Source organism: Amyelois transitella, chromosome Z (assembly GCF_032362555.1).
Source record: "Amyelois transitella isolate CPQ chromosome Z, ilAmyTran1.1, whole genome shotgun sequence".
Taxonomy (NCBI): Eukaryota; Metazoa; Arthropoda; class Insecta; order Lepidoptera; family Pyralidae; genus Amyelois; species Amyelois transitella.
Genome location: NC_083535.1, coordinates 6,642,529 through 6,667,689, shown reverse-complemented (window position 1 = coordinate 6,667,689; position 25,161 = coordinate 6,642,529). Strand labels below are relative to the sequence as shown.

The 25,161-nt window shown below is 34.5% G+C and overlaps 4 protein-coding genes across 4 annotated transcripts; 1 reads left to right on the top strand and 3 right to left on the bottom strand.

The window, feature by feature from the left end:
* Positions 1–1,842: 1,842 nt before the first annotated feature.
* Positions 1,843–2,669, bottom strand: LOC106133759 (uncharacterized). The gene has a single exon (XM_013333591.2). It carries the CDS (start codon positions 2,449–2,451, stop codon positions 1,843–1,845), a length of 609 nt encoding a protein of 202 aa, XP_013189045.2. The 5' UTR covers positions 2,452–2,669.
* Positions 2,670–3,703: 1,034 nt separating this feature from the next.
* Positions 3,704–13,332, top strand: LOC106134062 (juvenile hormone esterase). The gene is made up of 9 exons (XM_013334017.2): positions 3,704–3,994; positions 7,155–7,307; positions 7,888–8,035; positions 8,178–8,372; positions 9,077–9,273; positions 9,881–10,037; positions 10,560–10,732; positions 10,915–11,192; positions 11,879–13,332. Exons 1-9 carry the CDS (start codon positions 3,788–3,790, stop codon positions 12,063–12,065), a joined length of 1,695 nt encoding a protein of 564 aa, XP_013189471.2. The 5' UTR covers positions 3,704–3,787; the 3' UTR covers positions 12,066–13,332.
* LOC106133821 (alpha-(1,3)-fucosyltransferase C-like) lies at positions 13,234–14,621 on the bottom strand. The gene is made up of 2 exons (XM_013333654.2): positions 13,687–14,621; positions 13,234–13,605 (listed from the first exon to the last, which is right to left on the bottom strand). The coding sequence occupies exons 1-2, from the start codon at positions 14,619–14,621 to the stop codon at positions 13,317–13,319; spliced, it is 1,224 nt and encodes a 407-aa protein (XP_013189108.1). The 3' UTR covers positions 13,234–13,316.
* Positions 14,622–18,360: 3,739 nt separating this feature from the next.
* Positions 18,361–24,785, bottom strand: LOC106133898 (guanine nucleotide-binding protein subunit beta-2). The gene is made up of 9 exons (XM_013333755.1): positions 24,717–24,785; positions 24,490–24,635; positions 23,918–24,051; positions 22,122–22,287; positions 21,661–21,746; positions 21,258–21,373; positions 20,151–20,277; positions 18,836–18,922; positions 18,361–18,467 (listed from the first exon to the last, which is right to left on the bottom strand). The coding sequence occupies exons 1-9, from the start codon at positions 24,783–24,785 to the stop codon at positions 18,361–18,363; spliced, it is 1,038 nt and encodes a 345-aa protein (XP_013189209.1).
* Between the last annotated feature and the right edge of the window lie 376 nt (positions 24,786–25,161).

Here is a 25,161-nt window from a genome sequence, read left to right as displayed (position 1 = left end):
TGTGTGACACTTAGGTATAATTGTCAAAAATAAGCTTTGGACCTCTAGGAGCCTTTTCCTCGTAAGGGTTTCCCCATGGGTTTTTTTCCTCTCACTTTAGAAGTATCGGTTAGCAATTAAACTAATGTACAAAAGTTAGAGAAGAGGCATTGGTACATGGCCGAGGGAGTACATCCGTAGTAGTAAATCACGATGGAAAAACAAAATAAGGTAGGTAGTTTGTCTATTTTAATAATTTTAACCTAGAAAAAAAATATTATATGGATAGTTTTCAATAAGTTGTCTTTTTTGCCAAAAAGTGAAAATATGGTGGAATTGTGTTTTAAAGATATTGTATCCGATTTCTTATGCAAAAATGAGTACCTAGTACTGTAAGGGAACTAGAAATTGTTAGTTCTTGACAAGTAAGAGACAGGTAGGTTAAATTAGATACTGACAGGTTGGATTAGAAAACCCTCAGATAAATTGTAAAAAAAAAAAACACTAAAAATCAATTTTTTATGTATACCTAAATCACTAGCATATGGAATTTCGACTAAACGACTTCAACAATGACATCTAAAATTATTTTTATGATCATTCATGAAAGCAGAAAAGTTTTTGTATCTGTAAATAGAACACAGTTTATTTATAACAAGTTATTAGATATATCATTATTATACAACATAACACGCGGGGAACATGGTGAATGGAGCTTTGCATGCCTTTATGTCAGAAACTATCCAAAAAGGTTCGACTGGCTGTGCATAGGGGCGTGTCGGTCCTGACATTAATGTATGGGAGTAAAAGTTGGGTATGGCAAAAGAAGCACATAAGCAGAATAAATGCAGTGGAAATGAGAGCGTTAAGGAGTATGTTGGAAATTGAGTGATCGGATAAGGAACAGCGTGATAAGGGAATGTTGTGATGTAAAGGAACATGTAGTTACAGGAATAGAAAAGGGTACCTATGTTAAGATGGTTTGGTCATGTGGAGAGGATGAATGAAAGCAGGTTAACTAAGCAGATATACAAGGAGAGTGTGGAGGGAAAGGTCGGAGTGGGAAGACTTAGACGAACGTATCTTGATCAAATTAAGGCCGTCCTGGTAAAGGGTCAGGTCAAAAGTACCTACCCGAAACCGCCGAGCTTGCATGAAGAGAGTTATGAATGTGGATGAAGCGGAGGAAGTATGCAGAGATCGTGGCAAGTGGAAAGTGGTAGTCTCTGCCTACCCCTCCGGGAAAGAGGCGTGATTTTATGTATGTATATATTATTACACCATGCAGCTAAACGTGCCCTTTTGATATTTTCAAGACTGTTAGATCTATCTACCCCGCAAGGAATATAGACGTGATTATATGTATGTATGTACGTAAGTAAGTACCTATATACAAACTCTTGTTGTCAACCTTTGAACTTTTTTGCCAAAATAGAAACAAAAAAAGCAAAATCTCACGCTGCTGTTAAATAGGTACATTACACAATTATGTTGTGTGAAACCTATTTAAGATGCTGAGTGCGGTAGTCGGTACCTTGATACGCGCAGGTACAGCAAGATTAATCTCTGTCTCTTTTGCGCGTTTGTTCACTTATTAGGTTTTTGATAATGATAAATTAATTGATTCTGTGATCTAGAAGCAAGGCAAAAAAATCATAGTATGGCCCACTGCTTCACTCGCGCACAGATAAGTCAATAACAAGGGAAATTCATAAGTTTATATTCATGGCGATGGGCTAGCGAACTGTTTACTATATCTTAATTTCTCTTCTGACGTTCGCAAATTACTAGGTTTCGTTTACTGTAGCCAACTCATACCTACTTATATTAAATAGCCACAAGGAAAAACAAAATTACTTAGTATTAATATTTATTTATTCTTCGTAGTTTCCTGTTAAGTATATTGAAAACTTTATTTAACATATAAGATCGTCGTCGGGGCCTGTAAACTGTTCTTTCATTGATCAATCCTGTAGCAATATGTTCACTATCGCAAGTGTTTATAGTCGGCCCAAACTTCACTCGCCGCCCTCTGAAGAAATGGTTCGACTTATTTTCTGATTTATTCTTATTCTTCATGCTCAAATCAATTTTATTTAGTTTTTGCAGTATATCTTCATTTTGTTTCAGAAGTCTATCTGTGGCAGATCTCAGCTCAATCAAGTCACTGTTTAATTTAGGCAACTGAATTTTGTTGATGAGTTCAAATTTATCCGATATAATGTGGATTGCGCTGAGCAATTGGTTCTTAGTGTCTTGTGGTGTATCCCCGACTGAATTGTGACAAGCCGCGCATCGCCACTGGTAGCCGAGGTCGCCACTGCCACGCTTCTGAGAAAGCGCCCTACAATCTTCGTGACCAGGTTTCAAAGGCTTGGAGTCACATTGGGAACATCTAACGCCCTTGCAGTGCTTGAGATGACTGAGACAACGTTTGCATATCATTGTTAAAATATTAATTGGTTGGCACATATACCCGGAAGACCTTTACTGAAAAATTTCGAAATACTTTCCACTGATATATTCCCGGATGTAAACAATAAGAAATGACCATGCTGAAATTATCCTATAGGCAACAGTATAAAATATAACATGAACATGATATACCTTCCTTTTTGACGAAGGCAATCAATATTGTCAATATGACACAGATATATTCATTGACATACTTACTACGAGCAGCACGAGCCTCCGCGGAAGCCCTTGTTGCTCTAAGATGACATAGATCATAATAAGTAGGTACACTTCTATTCAAACTTTTTATTCAGAGCTTTGATTAGGTGATCATTGTATTGAGACATATGTACCTACCTACGTGCGCTCATGTAACACCTAAATTCCACGAAAAAAATAGGTAGGTATGTTAGGTTCTAAAAAAGGCGACCGTACTACTTAGGTACATAGAAAGATAAATAAATTACCTAATTAAAATAAATTTTAGAAGATTATTTCCTAGGTACGTTTCAAATCTAAAGATTAATATTGCTTAAATATTTACTTGTTTATAAATACTACAAAGTGTATACGGAAGGAACGAGAAGGTTTTATTGTATGCAAAAGTGCGAAGAAGCTATTTAAATGGTTATTAATTTTAACTTTGTCACAAGTCTTAAAGATAGTAGAAATTTTCAGATTTGTTTGATTTCCAAGGAAGCGAGAGCGTGGAGCAGCATCAAGTATTAAGTTAAAAGAATAGAAAGCCCTTCTGGCGAGTAGGCGACCAATATTGAAAGAATTTCTTCAGCTGGTGCACCTTCTGTTACCAGTGGTCGATTTGTTTGGGCGAAGTACCAGCACACTTTTGGGGAGGCTATCCGATTAGAGAAGAGTATTGTTCTGTTCTTTAAAAGGATTCTATGTCCGTTTTAAAGAGCGTTACATTCTATTCCTTAAAGGGGACGCTAGCCTCAGTGCTTAGGTAGTTCGTAGCTTAACATATACTAAGTAATATATAAGATAAAACTTAAATTTAATTTATTGAAATGTAAAGTGACATGCGTAGGACAATAGGCCTACGCGGGCACTTTTCCCTACGAGGACCAATACCTATTCTGAATTAAATAGGATTGATTTTGAATGCTAATACTTTTAACTCTAAGTTGGCTCAGCAATGTTTAATTTTACATTATTTGTTCGCCCCCTCCTGATCCTCCGTCTGTGCTGTCTGGCTTACGTTAAGTTCATTTGCCTACGTGAGAGGTTATTATATAAAACCGGTGTTCACAGCGTTTGTTTCCATTAAGTTTTTTGTCAAGTGAAGGCGGCACGTGTTTCACTCTTTGGTGTACTAGGAACAAGCGGTTTCAAAATGAGACTAAATTATTTTCTTAAAATCATAACACCAGTTATTATTGTATTGATTATTCATACTGTGAATAGTGAAAGTGACCTAACAGTGTTGACACCTCTAGGCGAAATTAGAGGATATCATATGAAAACGAGAGAAGGCAGGGAGATATCAGCATTTACAGGAATACCATACGCTATTCCACCTCTAGGAGACTTAAGATTTAAGGTAAAAATGAAAGAATTTTAATGAAACAAAGTGCAATTGATTAAAATTATTTTGACTATTTTTAAGGTACGTGGAAAGGTAGGTTCTCACTCTCTTGTCAAATATAAAGATCTTCAAATAACGTTCCGAGTACGTTAATAGAAATGGAACACTCCATCTCTTTCCCTTAGATGTCGCAAAAGACGACTAAGGGAATAGTTATATTCATCAAGTGCTGCTTTTAACATGGTTCCTCTGAGACGGTTGCGTGGGTCAGACGGGATTCTTTTCGTGTAAAATCCTGACTTATTCAATACAGGATCATTGCGCACAACGGACTCCTTCTCTGAGAAGTTAAGATGTAGGTAACCGTAAGGCCAGGAGGAAGAAGATCTGAATAATTAGTGGTGTACCTACACAGAGTAGATAGGTAGACCACACCAACAACAACCTTCGAAATTGGCACAGTAAAATTACTTAAAAAATTTGGCAATGCGCAGTATTATGTAGGAAGTTGCCATTAACTGTACCTACATAGAAGTGATATTTAAAGTGTTTGAGTCTAGGTATTGAGAAGTCAGAAATGTCTTTGATAATTGAAGAGAGCATTTTATGCCCTGACAATAAATGTAAATGCGAAAGTAAGTTTGTTTTCCAGTTAAACCAATGACCTATTGAAATTTGCTTATAAGTATGTGTCGAACAAGGAAAAGATTAGCCGAAAGCCGAAAGCTAGTAAAATTATAGTTAGATGCATATTTTTAATACTATCTAGATCTGGATCTGTTAAAAATGTAATATTAGCTTTTACGTACGTAGAAGAGCTACAAACAAACAGGTAAAATAAACTTATAACAAACAGCACTATAAATTGTCGGGAAAAACCAAGTCTTAAAATCAAGATTTAGAACACGTTCAAACGCCACTTGACTGGAATTCTATTTATAATAGAAATTAATTCAGATTTAAGATATTATAATTTGTAATAACTAGGTAACTACTAATACTTTAAACATCAAAGTGAATAGGCTATTTGACTGTAATAAAAATATACATTTCTTTTATGTCATCAGTCTTAATATTATTGTTTTGGAGCGATTTGTAATAACGCGAGATAAAAAATTAGGCTTTTCTATGCAGTTGTCACGTGACTAAAAACGAACGTGATTGGCTATTTCTATTATGACGTCAATTATCCATAAACAGACTGTGGATCGTACTGTTCCTTAGTGTTCGCTATTATTTTTCAAGATTTTATAAGTGTTTGATCGCTCAGGATTACTCAGATAACATAGGTATATTTAATAATGGAAACCAATTTCGCGAAAGCTGACAGTGGAAACCTACCAAGACTTTTGGTAGGTCCACTTTTGGCAAAAGTGGACCCAATAATGGTTGGCGTCTTCAAAGACAATCCAGATTTCTATGCTGCCGAACTGAGGAATGTGAAAACATCAATGTAAGTATATCTTGGTAACCACTGATCTTAGATCATGATCTGAAACCACTTCTTGCGAATATTCAAATCCATCGGCATAGAAAAAAACGATTTCGTAGGAGATTTTATTGTTGTATTTGTGCATTTAGGCACTGCACAACATTTATAGGAACTCATTTTAATAATTTTCACACATATTACGTGGCACAAGTTAAATAAAACAAGAGAAAATCAAAACTTTTCGAAACACCAACAAGCTTTGTATGATATTTACACGAAATTTACGTCACTGCATGCCATGGCCGCCATATTGCTAAAAGTCGCGTTTTGGCGGCATATTTGAATATTGCATTTTCTTTTTTGATTATTTAATAAAATAGCTGTAATAAAGGCAGAAAAGTATTTTTGTAGGGCTCCTTATAAACAAATAAATAGCCTAAGATAGTTTTTAGAACTTTGTCAAATAGCCTATTAACCAAATATGAATATCTCTGTGAGTTGTGCAACATTTTGTGAATAGGTATGTTTGGAGTAACTTAGCCCATAGAACATCGAAAACATATGAGACAACAGTAGTGGCAAGTACCGGCGCATCTGACGTTGCAGCTGATGGTTGTAACCCCATAATGCATCTCAATTTCGTGATTAATATGGCAGCTTAGCATTGCGCTGAAAACTGTGTGATGACGAAACGTCAGTACCAGGTTTGAAGTAAAACCTGGTTTCTCGTCTTAAAAAATTTTTTTTTTACTATTTTCTTTCTTCGTGGACAAGTTCCCAGATAAAAATTAATATAGGCACAGTTTTATTACAATACTAGAGGCCGCCCGCGACTTCGTCCGCATGGAAACCCTATCAATCCCGCGGGAACTCTGGGATAAAAAGTAGCCTATGTGTTATTCTGGGTCTTCAGCTACCTACATACCAAATTTCATGGTAATCGGTTCAGTAGTTTTTGCGTGAAAGAGTAACAAACATCCATACATCCATACAAACTTTCGCCTTTATAATAGTAGTAGGATTATAATGGTTATAGTGTGGAGTCAGTCGGCACATTTCCCTCAACGTCTCATGTTTAAAAATATGTATTAATTGCAAAATCATTCTTTATCAGTATAAATTACGGTACTAAATTTAAATTACTTATTCGTGCACAATGTTAATATATATTACGCACGACTTTTCAGTTTTACGCATCGTTTATTTAGGATTATCAAAGCATGAATTATATCAAGCAAGGTTACAAAAACAAAAACTTTGGAGAGGGATCTGCATGACCAAATTTTCATACTTTAATATAAGATTTGTTCTCCGTACTTTGTTACCTAAATAAGTATACTTTGAAGAAGAAAGCGAAGCTAAAGCGTTTCATGAAAATTTTGTGAAAGTATGTAAGTAAATAGTGTGAAGTGAAAGACGAGATAATAACCGATAGTGAAATCCACCAACGAATGCAATTATTTTGAAATTACTACAGAGTTGACAAAATAAGTACTTATAAGGTCTAACCCTTGTAGCGGAATTCGATGATTCGGCTCGACCGCCACCAAAGGGAAGATCTTCCGCCAGGATAGGTGTTATGCCTAGGGAACCGCGGCTCCGACGAAGTTGAATAGGAGGTTGTATTTAGGTATGCTCCAATCCGTGAAAGCATTGTTTGCGCGATTAAGATTCTTCGCTGCTATTGTAAAACGACTAGGTATGTTAAGTAATTGCTTCCATTCATACCTGTGGTGCTTTCAGGCTCCAGTGCCAATTGAACCATGGAAAGAAACATTAGATGCGACACAGCCTACGCCAGTATGCGTTCAGAGAAATCCATATATTAGACAAAAAGACATAATTGGCCAAGAAGACTGTTTATATCTTAACATTTACACGCCATATACCAGCAACGTAAGTAAAACCTACGCATCTGTTATACTTAATATCAATTAATTTCTTTTATTAATTTTTCAATTAATATCTATTATTTAATATTTAAGTGATATTTCTATGATGTCAAACTGAAAGAACATACAAAAATTTAAGATAAAGAAAAAAAAATCCGATTTTGTGTATGTATCTTGTATTTTGTAAATTGACGTCTGGTGAATAAATGGTGCAGTGTACTTTGTTCCGTCGCTTCTTCTGGACCTGTGCTTTGGACACGGTAGTAGATATAATTTTTTATAAGTTGACGTCAATGAGCGATATCTTGTATCCTAGTTTGAAAATAAATATATTTCTTAAAAGCTAAATTCTTTACAAGTAATATTAGGCTGCTTATAGTCCTAGGGAACAGCCAACATTTGTTAAAGTTGACCAATCGTGTTATGCTATGGGCAACAGAAAGTCAGACATGATGCATCCTCACAATTCATTTAATTTTGCTCTCTTTAGTTTTTTAGAAAAATAGATATCTATACTTGAACCTAAAATCTTCATAGCGTCATCTTAACTAATTACGTAAAATATTGACCCATTATATTTTCAGGATTTGATACATGAAAACAATCTTTTGCCAGTAATGGTGTTTATTCACGGCGGGGGTTGGATGTGCGGGGATTCCACTACTGCCATGTATGGTCCGGAGTACCTCTTGGACCGAGATGTCATTCTGGTTACCATCAACTACAGACTTGGTTTGTCTTTAACTTTTGTTTATGTAGTATCTCTGCCTACCCCCGTATGACATACTGACCTACATAAAGACACACGGGTACATATCACCTATCAACATTGTATTGTATACCTTATACTCACATAATTTTATATTCGTTTCAGGGCCACTTGGATTCCTCTCTACACAAGACGAACATTGTCCGGGCAATAACGGACTCAAGGACCAACAAGAAGCCCTGCGTTTTATTCAGAAAACAATATTGAGTTTTGGTGGAGACAAAAACTCTGTTACTTTATTCGGGGAGAGTGCAGGAGGCGCCAGTGCGCATTTTCATATGCTTTCTCCGACCAGTCAAGGTAAAGATTTGTGAGTTTCTGTTGAAACAGACCAAACCTCATCTCTCCGTTTATACGAGTATATCATAGTGGGAAGTAAATTATAAGAGCTAACAACTGGTGCTTCGCTCTGACTCACAGTATATCTATATGCTATTCTTCCTTGGAAGTTGATAATTAAGCTTATCTAACATGATCCTATTAGATTAGTCTTTGATCATAAATTTAGTCATTGATAGATTCAATGACTAAATTTATAAACTTACTTACATAGGTATATATTAATGTAACCGTTATGTAACTTTGAGATAAAGTTCACTGTTTTCGAATAGTAATGACATTGAAGATAATTATCTTATACAATAAAAAGTGCACCAGCATCTTTTTTACGTAATAAAAACCGCTCACTGGATTGAAAAGGAAACCCTGTTAACAAGGTGGAATAAAGTGCAAAGTTGAGATACATCAAACCAATACGTTCACCTCTTTAACTGCCAAGGTCATGCAATATGAACTCTTAATTAGGATTTTTCAATGTAATATAAGGTGGCGACAAATTACAAGAGAAAATCACATAATGATCCAAACTATATAGGCTTTTACTATAATGGAAATCCGATTAGACTACCGCGCAGTGAATTATGAATTAAATTAGGAATTTCGGGGAAAACTGGAGATCCCTTGATGAATGACCTTATGATTTTTTTAGTTAAACATGATTACAGGCCTCTTCCACAAAGTCATATCCGAATCAGGTACGGCTTTAGTACCATGGGCAGAGGCGGCTCCTGGTGAAGGACTGAAGAATGCTTTCCGTCTGGCGAAATTCTTAGGCTGTCCGCAAGCCCCTTCGCGGAACATGATCGAATGTTTGAGGACAAAAGACAGCTACGACATCATCGGTACAGAGTTTCGATTTTATGTGAGTTTATTTTTAGTTATGAATTAGACTAGCTTCAAGCCTGTTTACCATTTATATTTTTACTAAGTACATAGCTTTTACCCGCTGCTGTGCCCGCGCGGATTTAGCGCCACCTATACGCGCGAATTAACGTCACCTGTACGCGTTAATTTAGCGCTATACAAAAGAAAACAGGTTTTGCGCAAATACTACGGGAACTATAATTTTTACCGGGATGGAAAGTACTTCATTATATAAACATACGCTAAATCAAGAAGATTGGTTTAGTATTAAATAAACAAATAAACTTACTTTAGCATTTATAATAATAATTGTCACAAATGAAACCAGTATCATATCTTTTTAGATTTGTAAATGTTTCATAGAAAAGTATGTAAAGTTCGCTGGACCGTGACGACTGGACGTTGAGCCTGTCTTCGTAAAGCCTTAATGCTTCAATTTTGAAACATTCAAAGGCTATTAATGTTTCAAAATTGGTTAGTGTCGGGAAACAGTCGACATATTGCTCAACATGAAAGTGAAAGCTGATAGATGTTTTAACATCAATTTAATTTTCTAGTAGCCCGCGTAACTCAACTTCCTAAAGTTACAGAGACTTTAATTACAGGCGTGGGATTACGAACCCATGACTCCATTCAAAGCAGTGGTAGAACCTGATCTTCCTGGAGCATTCTTGACACAAAGTCCGAGGAAATTCCCTAAGGTTCCTTCTGTTCCATGGCTGACTGGTTTGACTAAGGACGAAGGTTGTTTAAAGACAGGATGTTAGTTGAATTTTACCATTAACTATAATTATTTTTATTTATATAATTATTCATATAATATAATTATTCAAATAATTTTATATATACTATAAAAAAAAATAAGAAGCATTGCAAGGTTTAGTTAAGGTTCCTGTTTAAGTATAATTTAAATCTAAATAATAGATTACACAACAATATCAAGAGTGTGACGGCGAAATTTTAATTGTTGAAGCTTTTAAGAGTATGAAATCGGGTAAACTGCAACGTATGTAAGAGCATCGGTCGAGTTGACAATAGTTGGAAAAGATATGGTAACATTGGTACAAAGCTTATCTAATATTTCTAGCGCCTTTTCAATTTGTATCGGCCGAGTTTCAAAAGATTCGGTGTAAGACTGCTACCAATTACAAAGGAACAGACAGGGACACAACCGGCTTGCAAAAAATTATCAGGCCTGAATTATGGAATAATGAGAACCACCATGGAAAGTCACAACATATCTTCTGAGTGTAACCAATTCATTCATTAAATATACTCTTACAGGGATTATCAAAAATGAAACAAGATATAAGGAATTCTTATCAGGCTTTGATGCGATAGCACCAGTAACATTTTACTATGACAACTCTCCTCATGTGGCAGAAATCACAAAAGCTGTACGAAAAAAATATAAAATAACGGATGACATGGAAGCTTCAAACGATGGACTTCTACAGGTTTGTTTTTTCCACAATTTTTTTTAAATATTTGGTTTTTCTTTATGTTGTTGTTACAACAAACCTAATATGGACCTACATCGGTAGATTTGCGATATTATACTGCATTAGTATACCTGGTTATTAAATTGTTCACTTAAGGAAATCGTTTTAACATTACATATGTTATTTTCTTTTTTCAGATTTATACCGATTCTTATTTCGCCTATCCTGCTATAGAAGCTTTGGAATTAAATTTTAATTATACTACATCATCTGTGTACTTGTACGAATTAGCATACGAAGCAAGTAATAGTTTTTCTCAAATATTTGGATACGGAGAAGAAAAAGTTGGTGTTTGCCATGCTGATGACCTTATGTATCTTTTCCCAATTCACTTCCTCTCTAAACAGCCGTCTCGCAAGGATATTGAAATGAGTAAACTCATAATAACTCTTTGGACTAATTTTGCTTCTAGTGGGTAAGTTATAAAAATATCAAATTATAGGTGATTTTAAAAGTGGTTTACGAGTTATATGCGTTTCAGGCGAGCCATGCGTTGTACGGACTTCCAGTAGATGCTGTTGCCCATCTCAAACCAGCACTGTTGTTGAAGCACATTAAAAGAAGTAGTAGACTAGAGTTTGAAGCAAAACTAAGTAATAAATAGTGGGACAGGGCAGGTTTGGTTGAAATTTGAAGGACCAAATCGCGAATTTTTGAAGGGGAGATGGATCGAGTATTGTAATCGCACCGTAATCGTATCGGTAGTTCAGGAGAATGTAATGTAGCAATAAGTTTCTGTAGGAAAAGTAGAAAGTGAAAATCTTTGGTTGCCTGCGTCTCCAAGAGGATAGCGTTTACCAAGCAGTTACAGCACCTTCTATGCTGCTGCTATTTGCTTTAATTCTCTTTCTTTAAGTTTCTTGTAACTAATTAAATTTCAGTTAAATTAATTGGGTGCGAATAACATTTGGTTCAATTTTATATATTGGGCTAATCATTAAATTTAACCACAACTAAACGGTCTGGACCACTACATGCCACGAAATACGTTCTAACCGCGAGATATCGACCAGTCTACTTGAACGAGTGCCCTACGACGTGTTTAAAACAGATCAATATATTTGTTGCTAAGGAGTTTTCACCAATTTTCATTTTTTTCAGGAATCCGAACAAACCCAAAGTCTTACCATTCAAATGGGAGCCAGCAACCAACGGGCTAACTATGGAATACTTGCAAATTGACGCAAACCCGTCAATGAAACAAGATTTTGCGTCAAGGTCCAGATTCTGGGCAACATTGCCACTTTGGCATAATGTACGCAGTCGGCGTATTATTGATGAATTGTAATTTATCTAAAGCACCTAGAATGTGTGTCAACTACATGCCTAGTTTCAATAGATAGTTAAAATATAGGTAATATTTTAATATGTATAAACTAGCGACTTCACCCGGCTTCGCTTGGGAATGAATTTTCTCTATTATACATACATACCTAATTAGAATGTATTGCGCCTTCGGAAATAAGTATATTGTTAGAATAACAGTGAAAACTGAAAGCTCAGAAACGAACAGAAACGGACAGAGATTTGTTTTTAAAATAAAAATAAGATAATTTAGGAACCTGCTGATGATGGTGATGTCATTAATATTATCCATAACGTGTTACTAAATGGAACGAAATACAAGACATTTTTATATTTGAAACTTTCATTCTCATTAATTAAATATTTCTTTACAACGAAATAATACTTACTTTGTTATTAATTCTAATTGCAACATTCTCGATAAATTGCATTTAATAGCATTGGTTGAAATGGAATGGAATAAACAGGTTATGACATGAGCAAGCAATAACCTGTTCGTACACCCACATGCTATCACATAACTCTTTATCAATAGTGAGACTGTAAAAATAATGGATCTTTTATCTGCCTTTACCAAATAATGCGAACAAAAACAAGTTTTTAAAACATATACATTAGTAACAGCTAATAGCCTGATAGAATAAACCTAACTATAATATAACGTGAATTTTAGGCTTTTAATTTGACGCCTTAAATGTTTTAAATTTATTGTAAAAATTATGGGAAAGTCCATCTTAAAAATTCAAAATTATTTAGAATTATTCATAATTAACTATGCCAAATGTGAATAAAATAATATGAACAATTTTAAGATATCATATCCATAAACGCAATAATTAAGGTAGCTGCCAAACAAATAAGGTTTATGATGCGAATAAAATACAAAATAAAAGACGTGTTTTGGACTCATCTTAATTATGTGTTACGCATATATCAGGAAGTTTTTTGTTAATTGACGCGATTATTTCGCCAACGTTTTAGTTGCTGTGAATCTGAAATAATTTAACAAAACAAAAAACGTCATCATGCCAAAACAATTGATTTAATAATTTTTATTTTAAGAATATAATAACTAAGTTCTGGGCATTATTTCAAGCGGATTACAATAAAAGATTTGAATGTAAAGGTAGTGCTAATAGTTTTTTCAGGGTTCTATTAAGGCCTCAGCAGCTTAAGACTAAATACAGAAATATTATTTATCGCGTTTTTTCACGAGAAACAGTTAAATATCTTGTTATTTTTTGGAGATTTTCATCGTACACGTGTGTTTGTCTGACCACCAAATTCTCATATTTGCGTAATAACTCTTACGTTTGAATAATTCTTCGTCATTAAGCATGGCACAAAATTTACAATAGTCATCGGTATCTGGGCTTTCATGTCTGTAATGGTACGAATAATATTTCTTCCATTTAAAATACTGAGCGTAAGCGTTTAGATCAGTCATCAGTTCAAACATTTTGTGTGCTAGGTTTGTTGGTCCCATTGTTCGGGCATTTAAGTAAGAACCTTTCGGCAAGAACCTAAAACAATACATTAAATGATTGAGCAAAAATAAGATGACCTATAATGCCTATTTTAAAAATATTAATATGATCACATACCTGGTGTAATTTGCGCCTCCGTACACGACTGGTACCGTGTTGTGTTGCAAGGCATACATTAGTTTCTCTGTAACATAGTCTTCACTAAATGAATTTTCAAATGCGAAATAGAAAAAGTAATTTTTCTCTAGCAATTTTAAACACCTTCTCATAATTTTTTTAGAGCAATAATGGTTCCCACAGCTTCCAAAAATATCAACACTTATATTATACTGGTTTAACTCGAAATTTACTTGTTTTACAAATTCCTCTCTGAGACTTTGAGTTTCACAATTTGATACAAACCATGCAGCAATCCGGTTTTTAAATCGAAGAGTGGATCTTAGGTTATCGTCAATATTGTCCATGTGCCTCGAATTAATCCAGTGCATTTCTGTCATGGGTCCAATAGAATGTCCAGTAGCATTACGAACGTTAATGTAACCCCACATAGCGTCTGAGTTTAATTTATAGGTCCAGGTCCAATTAAAAAAATCGTTCCATTCATCTGTGCATATAGGATAATAAGCAGCAGATTCTACACTTGCGAAAACATATTTTTGATTTGCTGACCTCTTTGGTGGTATATCAGTTGCCTGTGAAATGTCAGACAGTCGCGAACTACTAAAAGCTATAACATCGAACTTGGTGTAGTCACCTAGAAAATTTCTATCGCCAGTAACAAAACAGTTAGCAAACTCGCACGATTTATTTTCAAATACAGAGGTCCCGTGACCAAAATAAACAAACGGAGTATCTTCAGGATGGGTCCAAAGAAGAATGTATTTCAATTTCCGATGTTGTTGGTTTCTCTGCACTAGTTCATTTATCACAGTTGCATATTGCGGTTTAATGTTGTGTCTTGCAAATGTTTGATATAAAAGGACAAACACAGCAGCATTAAAAAGAAAATAATAAAATATTTTTATAAATTTAGGATGACTTTGTAACTTCATCTTTAGAATATAGATTACTCAACTTGCAAAAGTAAGAACCGAATGAAACTCGTACAACTTTGTGGTGCGAGTTGTGTATTGTTATGAATTTATACATCTGACGTACATGCATTGTATGTGCTAATCAAACACTATTCAGGTAAACCAGTGTGTCTGATTGGAATTTTAACCAATTCTTAAAGAAAGGAAGATTCACAATGCTTTGTTTACTTACTTTTTAATAATATGAACAACTCCACAATAAATAATTCACAACTCACAATAATATTGAAAACCAAGTAGGTACTTAATAATCTATCATCCGTACTTCGTGGTAGTAATCGATCCGAGTATGAACTAGCAATAGAAAAGAAGAAAAAAGTCATCAAAATCGGTTCACTAAAAAAGTTATCGTCATTTGAATAAACTCAAGGCATGAGTTTGCCTGCAAATAAATTACGAAATTTAAAATTCAAAGTCATTTATCATTGTACGACAGCATTATACCTAAGTATAACATATAAATATAAGTTTAAAAAATATTTTTACTGTTTTATTATATGTATAGATTATTGTAGATTCAACTCGAAATTTACGCGGACGAAGTGGGGGCGGGCAACAGCTAGTTATAAATATATTTGTTATATTAATTAATTTATTTAACATTTCTTTACTAAAATATTTATCAACCTGTATAAGATTGAAGAAAAGAATGGTTTTCTGGTCCTTTTTGCTGGAATCTTGACCGAGAGAAACTCTGAATTATCGAGGAAAATAAACAAAGTCACAAATATTCTATTGAACCAATAGAAAATCCCCGCGTCCCTCGTGGCAGTACAATTACATACTTTATCTTAACACTTATTAGAAACTAGAAATGCGATTTCGAGTTAATCCAGATAAATGCTTTTAAAGCACCACAAGTGTACTCGTATGTTACCATGTCAACAAAAGCATTTGGACAATGTAAATGGAGGTTTCTAAAAAATACATTGACAGATACCAGATGGAAAAAAATATTTTCATTTCTTGTTGTCTCTCTCATACGAGAATAACTAAAACATGATATCGCCGTTTGAATACTTTGAAAACACAGTATAAGCCAACCTTGATTAGTTATGTTGTTGCATATATTAAAAATAGTCCCAATAACAATAATAGCTCCACCTCCTGCCGAGACCTGTTCATGGACATATCGTCTATTGATATGCCCGGGAACGGGTTTTGGCAGGAGAACAACATAACATCAACTTCTCCAATGGGCCTCTACGTGTTGGATTTATATCCCCACGCAAGCCTCTCAAAAATCCGGGGTGTATAGACCCATGAAATCCAAGTGGAGAAATATAACAATTAAAACGAATTTTCAATCAAGAAAAAAGAAAAATAGCTGACATTATTTTCGACCAAAAATATAAAAGAAGCAATAAATTTTACTTGAAATTAGAGGATTTCACGCAATTGAGTTCCTTGTCATGGTTCCTTGGGTTGGATGACAGCGATAAGTTTCAATATTTGATCAGCAGCTCAAAGAAAGATTTGGAAAGGATGAGATCATTATCCAATATTATTTGGGGGAGCTTTTGAAATTAGTGTCTTAAGTCTTCGTCTAAAAGGAAGGAAATGTTAATACGATCATTGTATAACCAATTGATGACCTACATTTTATCTTTGAAGTACGCAGAATGTCTATATCCAATGGTTGAATCAACACTTCCAGATGACATTACTCGTATTAAAGCTTGGAATCATTCCCATTTAAATGCTTTAAATCCCATTTTAATACTAGCAAAAATTTTGGTAATTCATTACTATGAATTACAAAAAAATTTGATTTTTTAAAGAAGTAAGATGTATCATAATAGAGGATACATGGCAAAAGGTAATCTCAAAAATGATTCTGATACAGTACAATCAGCCTATTTCTTCACTACAGCTACTGAAGCCAGAAATGATAAACCGGGTTTTCAAAGGAAAAAATGCAGAGTGTATTTGGTGTGAAACAACTATACACAGTCAATCTAAATGCAAAATAACTAGGCAAGGCATGTCATATTTGTTTTAAAATGAGTAGTTCCGCAAGAAGATGTAGGCAGTTTTCAAAATGTGTGATGTGCGAAAAGTGGCACTATCCCAAAATGTGCCCATCAACAAATAAAGATGACATCAAAGCCCAATATCAAAGCACTGTAATGAAGACGTCATAAAATACGACAGTCTTGCTACGGACGATAAAAATGATATCAATACATAATAATAAAACAGTAAAAAAAAATTGTTTGTAAGTACATGAAGAATATTTACAAAAAAAAATTATAACGATATTAAAATAGTAACCAAGCATGAATTTGAAAATAAAAAGGCTATCTGTTTGTATGCTTGTTTGTACACACTAATCTCCGGAACTACAGAACGGATTTAAATCAAACTTTGTTGTATAACTGTTATGCCTGGCCAACATATAGAGCAAAATTTATTTTGGAATCTGGTACAGCTGATATCGAACCATAACAACTTAGCTAAACTATAGGAAATATCGAAATGACGTCTTAACAAAAGTTGTTTAACATGATGAGCATTTTCTGTTGGTGTATAAAAATCAAAGACCTGGAACACCTGATGCAGAACCTTTATAGACCAGCTACATTATCAGAACAATGCAAATGAAGTCTTAAAAAAGTTTTTAACCTGATGAGCAATTTCTTGTGGCAAAAAAAGAATGGAAGATCTGGATCCATGGATTCTGGATGTAATGTAGAAGCCAAATGGACTACTCTGTAATATGTACCGAAATTAGAGTAAATTTAATAACCTTAACCTTCACCTTCGTATTTCCAATAACACGCAAACGGAGTTGCGGGCGTCAACTAGTCAACAGGGAAAACATAGTAGTAAGTGTAAGCGCACTATTGGACTCGGGAGAGGGTAGAGTAGCGCGAGTGAAAACTGGTCGAGGAGTTAGAGCACTTTAAAGCATTCAATAGTGCATTGTTTCTCTATGCAGATATCATTATGACTTATGTTATGTAGGTTCTTATTTTTGTACTTCGAAACTGTAGGCAAACGGGCTGATAAAACGCATAATCCACTTATGTATACTTAATACATATTTTACTCATAACTAATCATTTTATTATATTATGTACAGGAGGGGATAGAAAAATCTGAAATTAAAAGTCTTCTTCTTAGAGATCCTCTCCTATCGGAGGTTTGACAGCATCATGACAATTTAATTTTTGTCGCCGCTGAGCAGACTGACAGGCATGGTTTAAAAACATCGCAGATGTTTGTGTGTGATGAGGAGCGCTTTTTTCCCCATGTTTTTTTCTAAGGATTTTGCCCTATATAATCAGTTGCAAAATCCTGTACTTTTCGTTTCGCATTACAGTTCAAATTATTCCGTCTGCCTAATGGCGTTCATAAAATTATGGAAACAGTTAATTTTCGGAATAAAAAAGCCCTACTGTAGAACTTCTCGTGTGTGCGATTTTCATGAACATTGGTCAAAACGATAAGCATGAAATGGTTACAAACAATTAAATTAAAAACACATTGAATTTTCACAAATGACTTTATAAATAAACTGTTAGTTAAAGATTGCGAGGAATAAGAAAAACACAAATTATGGAATTATTTTCCAAAAACCGGATATTTATTAGGGATGGAGCAATATGACGCAAAACTTTTTGCCTTGTGAAATATTATTTTTAGGTAAAGAATGAAGGTTAACAATTGAACTCGCAGTAAATGTCTTCAACCATCAGCCCCAAACTTTGACGCTTTGGTCCCAGGAGCAGCTAGCTAAAGCGACGCCGTTGGGAGCAAACGAAATGGAGGTCACGCGGTTTTCGTGGGCATTCAGAGTTCCTAAAAAAATTTTCAGGTATTAGCCGAAATTATAATAATTTATATATGCAATATATGTCTGGCATGTGCGCATGGCCGGACAGACATGCGGGTTCGGCCGCCTAAGATTGGGTTAATTGGCCCTGCATTGTTGAGATTTTTTCGTTGCTCGAGACGTTGGGGTAGGTTTATATTTCATGACTTGGTCTACCAATTGCTATGTAAGTAACGTACCAAGGGCGAAGCCGTGACGGGCCGCTAGTGTTACATTTACATATAAGTATATACGTAAGATAATCATAAAAGTCCCCAACATTTAATTTTCCGATTTCTTTGGGCTTGATTGATTTGCAAAAATAGCCTACATGCAAACATATTATAAAGTTTACCTGTGTGGGAGACTTTAAGCGTGTCCCAGGAGTGTACAGAGTTGTCATCTGAACCAGCCAGCAAGTAGCGTCCGCTCAATGAAAGACCTGGTTACCAAAGGGATAAAAATAATAATTTGCATTATTAACTCCCTTGCACCAATGCATTGGATATGAAATCAGGTGGCAACCACCCTTCACACCTTTTGCTACTGATCGTTTGCCGAATCTTTCATTCATTATACGAACCACTATAAAATTTGGACGCGCATCTCTATTCACCGATACCTCAAACTTATCTAAGGATTTGCATAGTAAAAGTTTACAGTGTAGGTTCTTTATCCGTCAAATTTTTCTAAGGTACCTCTACTGAAATGGAGTCGAAGATGATGGTGGAAAGGTTCAAAAGAGCTTGGAAATGTATAATCTAATTTGTGGATGATTAATTTCAAATAGTGATGTGAAGACTTATTCTAAATACTTGTAACAATAAACAAACAACAAAAACAAATAATAGAATTTCGGATGAAATTAGATAAATCCAAAAAAAAATGCAGTCATAATTTTAAAAGAATTCAGAAGTAATATGACACCATGGTATTTAATAGGTAATATAAAAATATTACCTTCTAAATACCATGATGTAACAAAGAATAACACACCTTAATACATCTTAACAGGTCACAAAGCTTCGGAATATAAGTTTAAGGCGCTAAGTATAGTCTGCAAAGTGTGTAACTAAGAGTTTAGATAGCTTTTAGATAATGGAAGATATCGATTTTAGATAGCGGATGCAAGAGTCATTTAAACGGCAACGAGGCTTATTTTGGAAATACTTTACAACCTGGGTTTAGCTACTTATAACTTTATCTTGTAGGTATGTGAATGAAAGGTTTATAAGGTTTACACGATCTGGAAAATTTATAAGCAAGTTCTATTTATGTTAGAATAGATGGTAATCTGGTACTGTCAACGATAAATAATGTTATAAAGTCAGCTTACTTAATTAACAGAGACTGGTTTAGACGCTCGAAATGACGATAGGTTATATTAGTTCGGCTGAGCAAAATTTGTATCATAATAACATAAGGTGGAAAAATTGCACACTTAAACTTGTTGCACGGAGATACAACTGGATTTATCACATAACATTAGGATAAATAATAAAATCGTTAAAAGCAACTGGAAATACTTTCTCCCTCATCCTAACTGTGAGGTTAAAATAGTGGTCGAAAGAGAGAGAAGATAAGAAACATACATTGCCTTTGCATCTTTTTGAGCGAAAAGGCACACACAATCGTTGTCGAAATATGTATGTTAAGTATTTACTACCCACCACAGCTAGTAAACCCACAGCTGCCTGGAGGAGTGTAATGGCCAAGTTGCTGGTCACTGCGGATATCGAATAGGCGAGCCGTTTTGTCTTCAGATGCCGTTGCAAAGGCTTGTCCGCTATTATGGTACTGCAAAAAACAAAACTAATACCAAGTCGGATCCTACAAATCGAAAGAAAATATTGAAATGGTTTTGTTTTACAAATCTTAATGTAAGTACGAAAATAAATGTAATCCTTTTTATTTTGATCCTCATTTTACGTCGTATTTTTGTTTAATAATATAAATGCGACCTCCAAAACCTTATAATTCATGTTTGTAATCAAAATTGTGTGGCTATTAATACGTGGATGTTGTTAAGATGAGGACTTCCTATCTTTTAAAACTTGTAAACCTTGAAACCTATTGAAGTACAGAATAGTATCGTATTATGTCATTATTTTATTGACGCATCATACGTATTATTTTAAAAGTAAAAATATTCAGCCTTTGTACACACAATAAAAGAGCGTCGGTAGCCAAATGAATGAGTTTCCCGGTTAAAATCCGTGTGGCGCATAAAGGCACAAGTTCGAATCCCACCTCGGCCGTGTATGTACCAATGTCAATTTTCGAAGTTATTCATTAGTTTGAATACTAACCGATGCTTTTACGGTGAGAGAAACAATCGTGAGGAAACCTGTACATTCAGACAACTGGATGTGTTACCATGTTCGATCAAATACGGGTTAGGTTTGCGGAGGTCAGATGGGAGTCGCTTTGTCTAATAACCTGATCTGACTAACTCACCAAATCCAGGATCCACGGTCAAAGGCATACATCGGGCTGCTCCCCAGAGTAAGGTGGATGCAACTGGGACTAAAGCCAGCAGGAAGGTTGTATATACAAAAAGAAGAAGTGTCATGTGGCACTGTAGAATACTCATCTACTGCAAGCTTTCATGCTGGCCGTCCATGTTACCTTTTTTTAGACCAGTTGGCTGGTTCGTCTCGGAAGGGATAGACATAATATTTATAAATTTATATTGATTAGTAATGTCCTATGTCATAAAATGTGTCTGTAACCTAGGGCTCAATGTTTATTCGTTGTGGTTATGTTTTAATTCTTACGCAAACACTGTTGACGTCTGCTTCGTGTCCAAAGAATGTTTGTTTGGCTTTGTCCTCCCTGACATCCCAAAGCTTACAGGTTTTGTCTACTGAACCTGTCACGTAAGTTTTCATATCTGTAATAAATATAGCAATGTAAAAAATATACAAATAAATACAATTGAAAAATATATCTTTCGTTTGCTATGTGGAATAATTGTTTAGAATTGGTCAGTATCTGACACCTCTACATATACCTACACTCGTACCGATTCAATATTTCAAAGTGGACATTTACTACAAATTGGAGTCGAAGTCTTCGATAAAATTAACGTTTTATTTGCAAAAATTCATTCAAATCAATGTATAACAAACTCAATTTTATATTGTTCTTATTTAGGTACACGTTAAAATTGAAAATTACCTGGAGCCAAAGAAATGGTGACGACGTCTCCGGCGTGAGCATCAAATTCCATGTTTCTTCTGCCAACTTCTAGGTCCCAAATACATCTAATGTTTATAAATAGTACTGATTAATACTCATAAAAAGTTGTTGACTACGTAAAAATTTATAATCAGACAAATATTACTATGGGAAAGATCACAGATTCATACACGATTTCTTGTTAGGTTGCTTGCCTGCGCTATACAAAGAGCCCTTTCCGAATTTCAGCGTTCTACGACAAAACTTTCGGCTAGTCAATGATTTAATCAGTAATAGGACAATTCCACATAATGATTGAAAATCTAGAACACCTAATTATTCAATTCCTCAATTTATTTGTAAGACAAAGAAGGTAAGTATGATACTAATACATAATGTTATTTATTGCTAGATAATGTTTCATAGTATCAAATAGAAATAGCGTCTGAATGGGCCCTTACATTTTCATATCACCTGATCCCGTTAGAATGTGTGTGTCATCCAGAAAGCGGCAACTGCTGAGGAAGCCTTCATAACCAGCTAGCTCTCGCACCATCTTAGCTGCCCCGGTAGAATCTCGATTATTTACGTCGTATACTGTGCACATGTTGTCCATACCACCGCAGGCTGTCAGAAAACAAAAAATACTTACTTTCCATAAAATTAAGGGATATATACCTATATAAGGATATAGACTAAGGGATAGGCTTATAAACATGGGATTCTTCTTTTAGGCGATGGACTAGCAACTTGTCACTATTTGAATCTCAATTCTATCATTAAGCCAAACAGCTAAACGTGGTATATCAGTCTTTTCAAGACTGTTGGCTCTGTCTACACCGCGAAGGATATAGACGTAATTATAGGTATTTCCATAAAATTTGGTTAAATGGATTTTCTTTTTCACTTTGGTGAACTGTGCGAATAGAAAAGGTAAATAAATAAAATAAATGCTTTGAAACGCGTAAGTCACTACGCCTTCAACCATTTTTAAAACTAAATTTCGAAACTAGTTTCCAAAAGAATATTTTTTTCTTCCCTTGAAGGTGATTTCGGTAAAAAAATAATATTTCGTATCTCGAATTTTTGTGATTAGTGACCTGTTGGCGGTCTCCAAATGTACAACCATGGTTATTTATAAAATTTCGGATGCTGTCTTGGCAAGAAGTGGCCCAAATCAGTATTAAACATGAACTTTACGACTCGTGACAAAATCGTATCGACTAGAGGTCCGCTTCTCCTAATTAACTACTATAACTGAAAAATACTATTTTACTTCTAGTTGGTAAACCAGAAGTCAAATAGTATTTTTCAATTCGAACCAGTAGTTCCTGAGATTAGCGCGTTCAAACAAACAAACTCTTCAGCTTTATAATATTAGTATAGATAGTATAGATGTTATAGGTAAACCTAATGCTGTCGTTCAATGATGATAAATGACTTTGAATTTTAAATTTCGTAACTTATTTGCAGGCAAACTCATGCCTTGAGTTCATTCAAATGACTTATAACTTTTTTTAGTGAACCGATTTTGATGAAACAAACTTTAAATGTTTTTCTGAGTTAAAACAAAGCAATTGGTGGCTTTAGGTAAATCGGTTCAGTACTTTCGGAGATAAGCGTGATCATACATACAGACAGACAGACAAAAAATTAAAAAAATATATTTTTGCTTTCTATTATTCATTCTAAGTATCCCTCTATCCATTTCAGTCAAAAATACTAAATGTACAGACAAAATTTTTACTGTTTCATTATATGTATAGATTACTGTTAAAGAGACCATACAGTTGACAACGCAGGATTGCGAAATTTTGATGTAAAATGAATGACTTATTTTCTTATGAAATCAGGCAATGAATAAATTCTTTAATATACGCAAGATAATTTAAAAAATATTGGTCTAGTAGATAACGCGTCAAGAAACAACAAACAAATAAACTTAACTTTGCATTATAATATTAGCAAGAATTCTGCTTAACTCATTAAATGTTATTTTAATTTGGTCCTTTCTTTAAATCTAAATAAATTCACCCAAAACTCTATATCTATAAGGAAATAGGGTAGGGAACCCAAAAAAATTTAAGTATTCTCCATGCGTAAGGAACAACGGGTTGAGAACCCAAAAGATCTATATATTGCCCGTTGACTGGGCAATATTTCTCCTGTTTCCATAACACAATATTTCTCCTGTTTCCATAACACCTTAACTGTTGTAGTAAATTTATATTTTATCAATATTCTATTTATATATTACCAACAAAGTTTCCAGAAGGTGCAAAAGCGACGCTCATGACCCAAGCTGAGCGCAGCGGTATAACTTGCACTTTGTTGCCACTCCAGGTGTCCCAGATTATCAGCTTCCCATCCAGGGACCCAGTTACACAATGCCTGCCGATAACATATCATTCTTTTAAGAAATTATATACCTTTATTACACTTAATTTTAAATTTCACTGACCCTTTCAGATATTAAACTTTAAACTTAACTTTAATATCTGAATGGACCTCCTGATTTATTGAGGGTTAACTGGAAGAAATCTCTTGAAATAATTAGCAATTCTACCATAAAATCTAATTTGAATATAGTAATTTATTTTATATTTCAGGTACATAAATAAATAAACGAAAAAAAACTGAGTTAAGCTATGCCATTTAAATCTCGCTCAAAACAAAACATCTTAAATACTTACATAACTCTTTAAAAAAATCGCAATAGCAGTGTAAGAAATCCGTCAAGTTACCAAATATAATAAGTAAATTCATCATCATTAGTCAGCATTGTTTGTAAATAAATAGCTTTTCTTACAATAAAGCGAAAGAACTTACCTAGAATCCCCACTGTAATGAACGGAATTCACTTTATTGATGTGTCCTTTTAAGGTCTTCTTTGTAGAAAGTCTTATTTTAGGTACATCTCCAAGATCACCACATTTTTCGGCTAATTTGGCATCAGCGACTTTTTGTTGCTCTGCCTAAATGTATTATTAATAATGTAATATTTTGAAAATTTATACACCATTGGAATGCTATTGAGCTTGCTTCTTTAGACTTACCTTCACTTTATCGATTAAATCGGTCAATTCCTTCTTTAATGCAGTAGTTTCTGGGTCTTCTTTCGGCATGATTTGTGTGTTTGCTTTGGTTTTATTTCTCGACAATTCCTAGTAATACAACACAAGCTACAACACCAACACCTTCATCATTTATGTGAATATTTTTCTCATCTAGAGCTAGAGACTAATCAGATTACTTAAATTGGATTTCAATGTACTTGTCTAACGAAGCTGTACATGTGCGCTTCCAGTTAGTGTTGACATAGTTTTGTTTTATTCTTCTCGCTATTAAAGTAAAAAGAAATGCTATGTGTTTTCAAGATAATAAAAAATTATTGCTATCAAAATTTTTTATGATTTATCATTACCTTGAAAACACATAGCCAAGCCGCTATTCGCGTAATGCTTGTGTACAGCCTTTTTAAAGCTTCTTAACAAGAAGACT

Bases quoted from the DNA above. Each gene is read 5' to 3' on its own strand.
- LOC106133898 (XM_013333755.1), bottom strand. From the start codon at position 24,785: ATGCCGAAAGAAGACCCAGAAACTACTGCATTAAAGAAGGAATTGACC. The intron at 24,636-24,716 runs GTAAGTCTAAAG...TAATACATTTAG, and splicing joins ATTTAATCGATAAAGTGAAG to GCAGAGCAACAAAAAGTCGC. The intron at 20,278-21,257 runs GTAAGAATTAAA...TGTTTTTTGCAG, and splicing joins CAGACGTCAACAGTGTTTGC to TACCATAATAGCGGACAAGC.
- LOC106133821 (XM_013333654.2), bottom strand. From the start codon at position 14,621: ATGAAGTTACAAAGTCATCCTAAATTTATAAAAATATTTTATTATTTT. The intron at 13,606-13,686 runs GTATGTGATCAT...GTATTGTTTTAG, and splicing joins GGAGGCGCAAATTACACCAG to GTTCTTGCCGAAAGGTTCTT.
- LOC106133759 (XM_013333591.2), bottom strand. From the start codon at position 2,451: ATGTGCCAACCAATTAATATTTTAACAATGATATGCAAACGTTGTCTC.
- LOC106134062 (XM_013334017.2), top strand. From the start codon at position 3,788: ATGAGACTAAATTATTTTCTTAAAATCATAACACCAGTTATTATTGTA. The intron at 7,308-7,887 runs GTAAGTAAAACC...TTATATTTTCAG, and splicing joins ACACGCCATATACCAGCAAC to GATTTGATACATGAAAACAA. The intron at 10,733-10,914 runs GTTTGTTTTTTC...TTCTTTTTTCAG, and splicing joins CAAACGATGGACTTCTACAG to ATTTATACCGATTCTTATTT.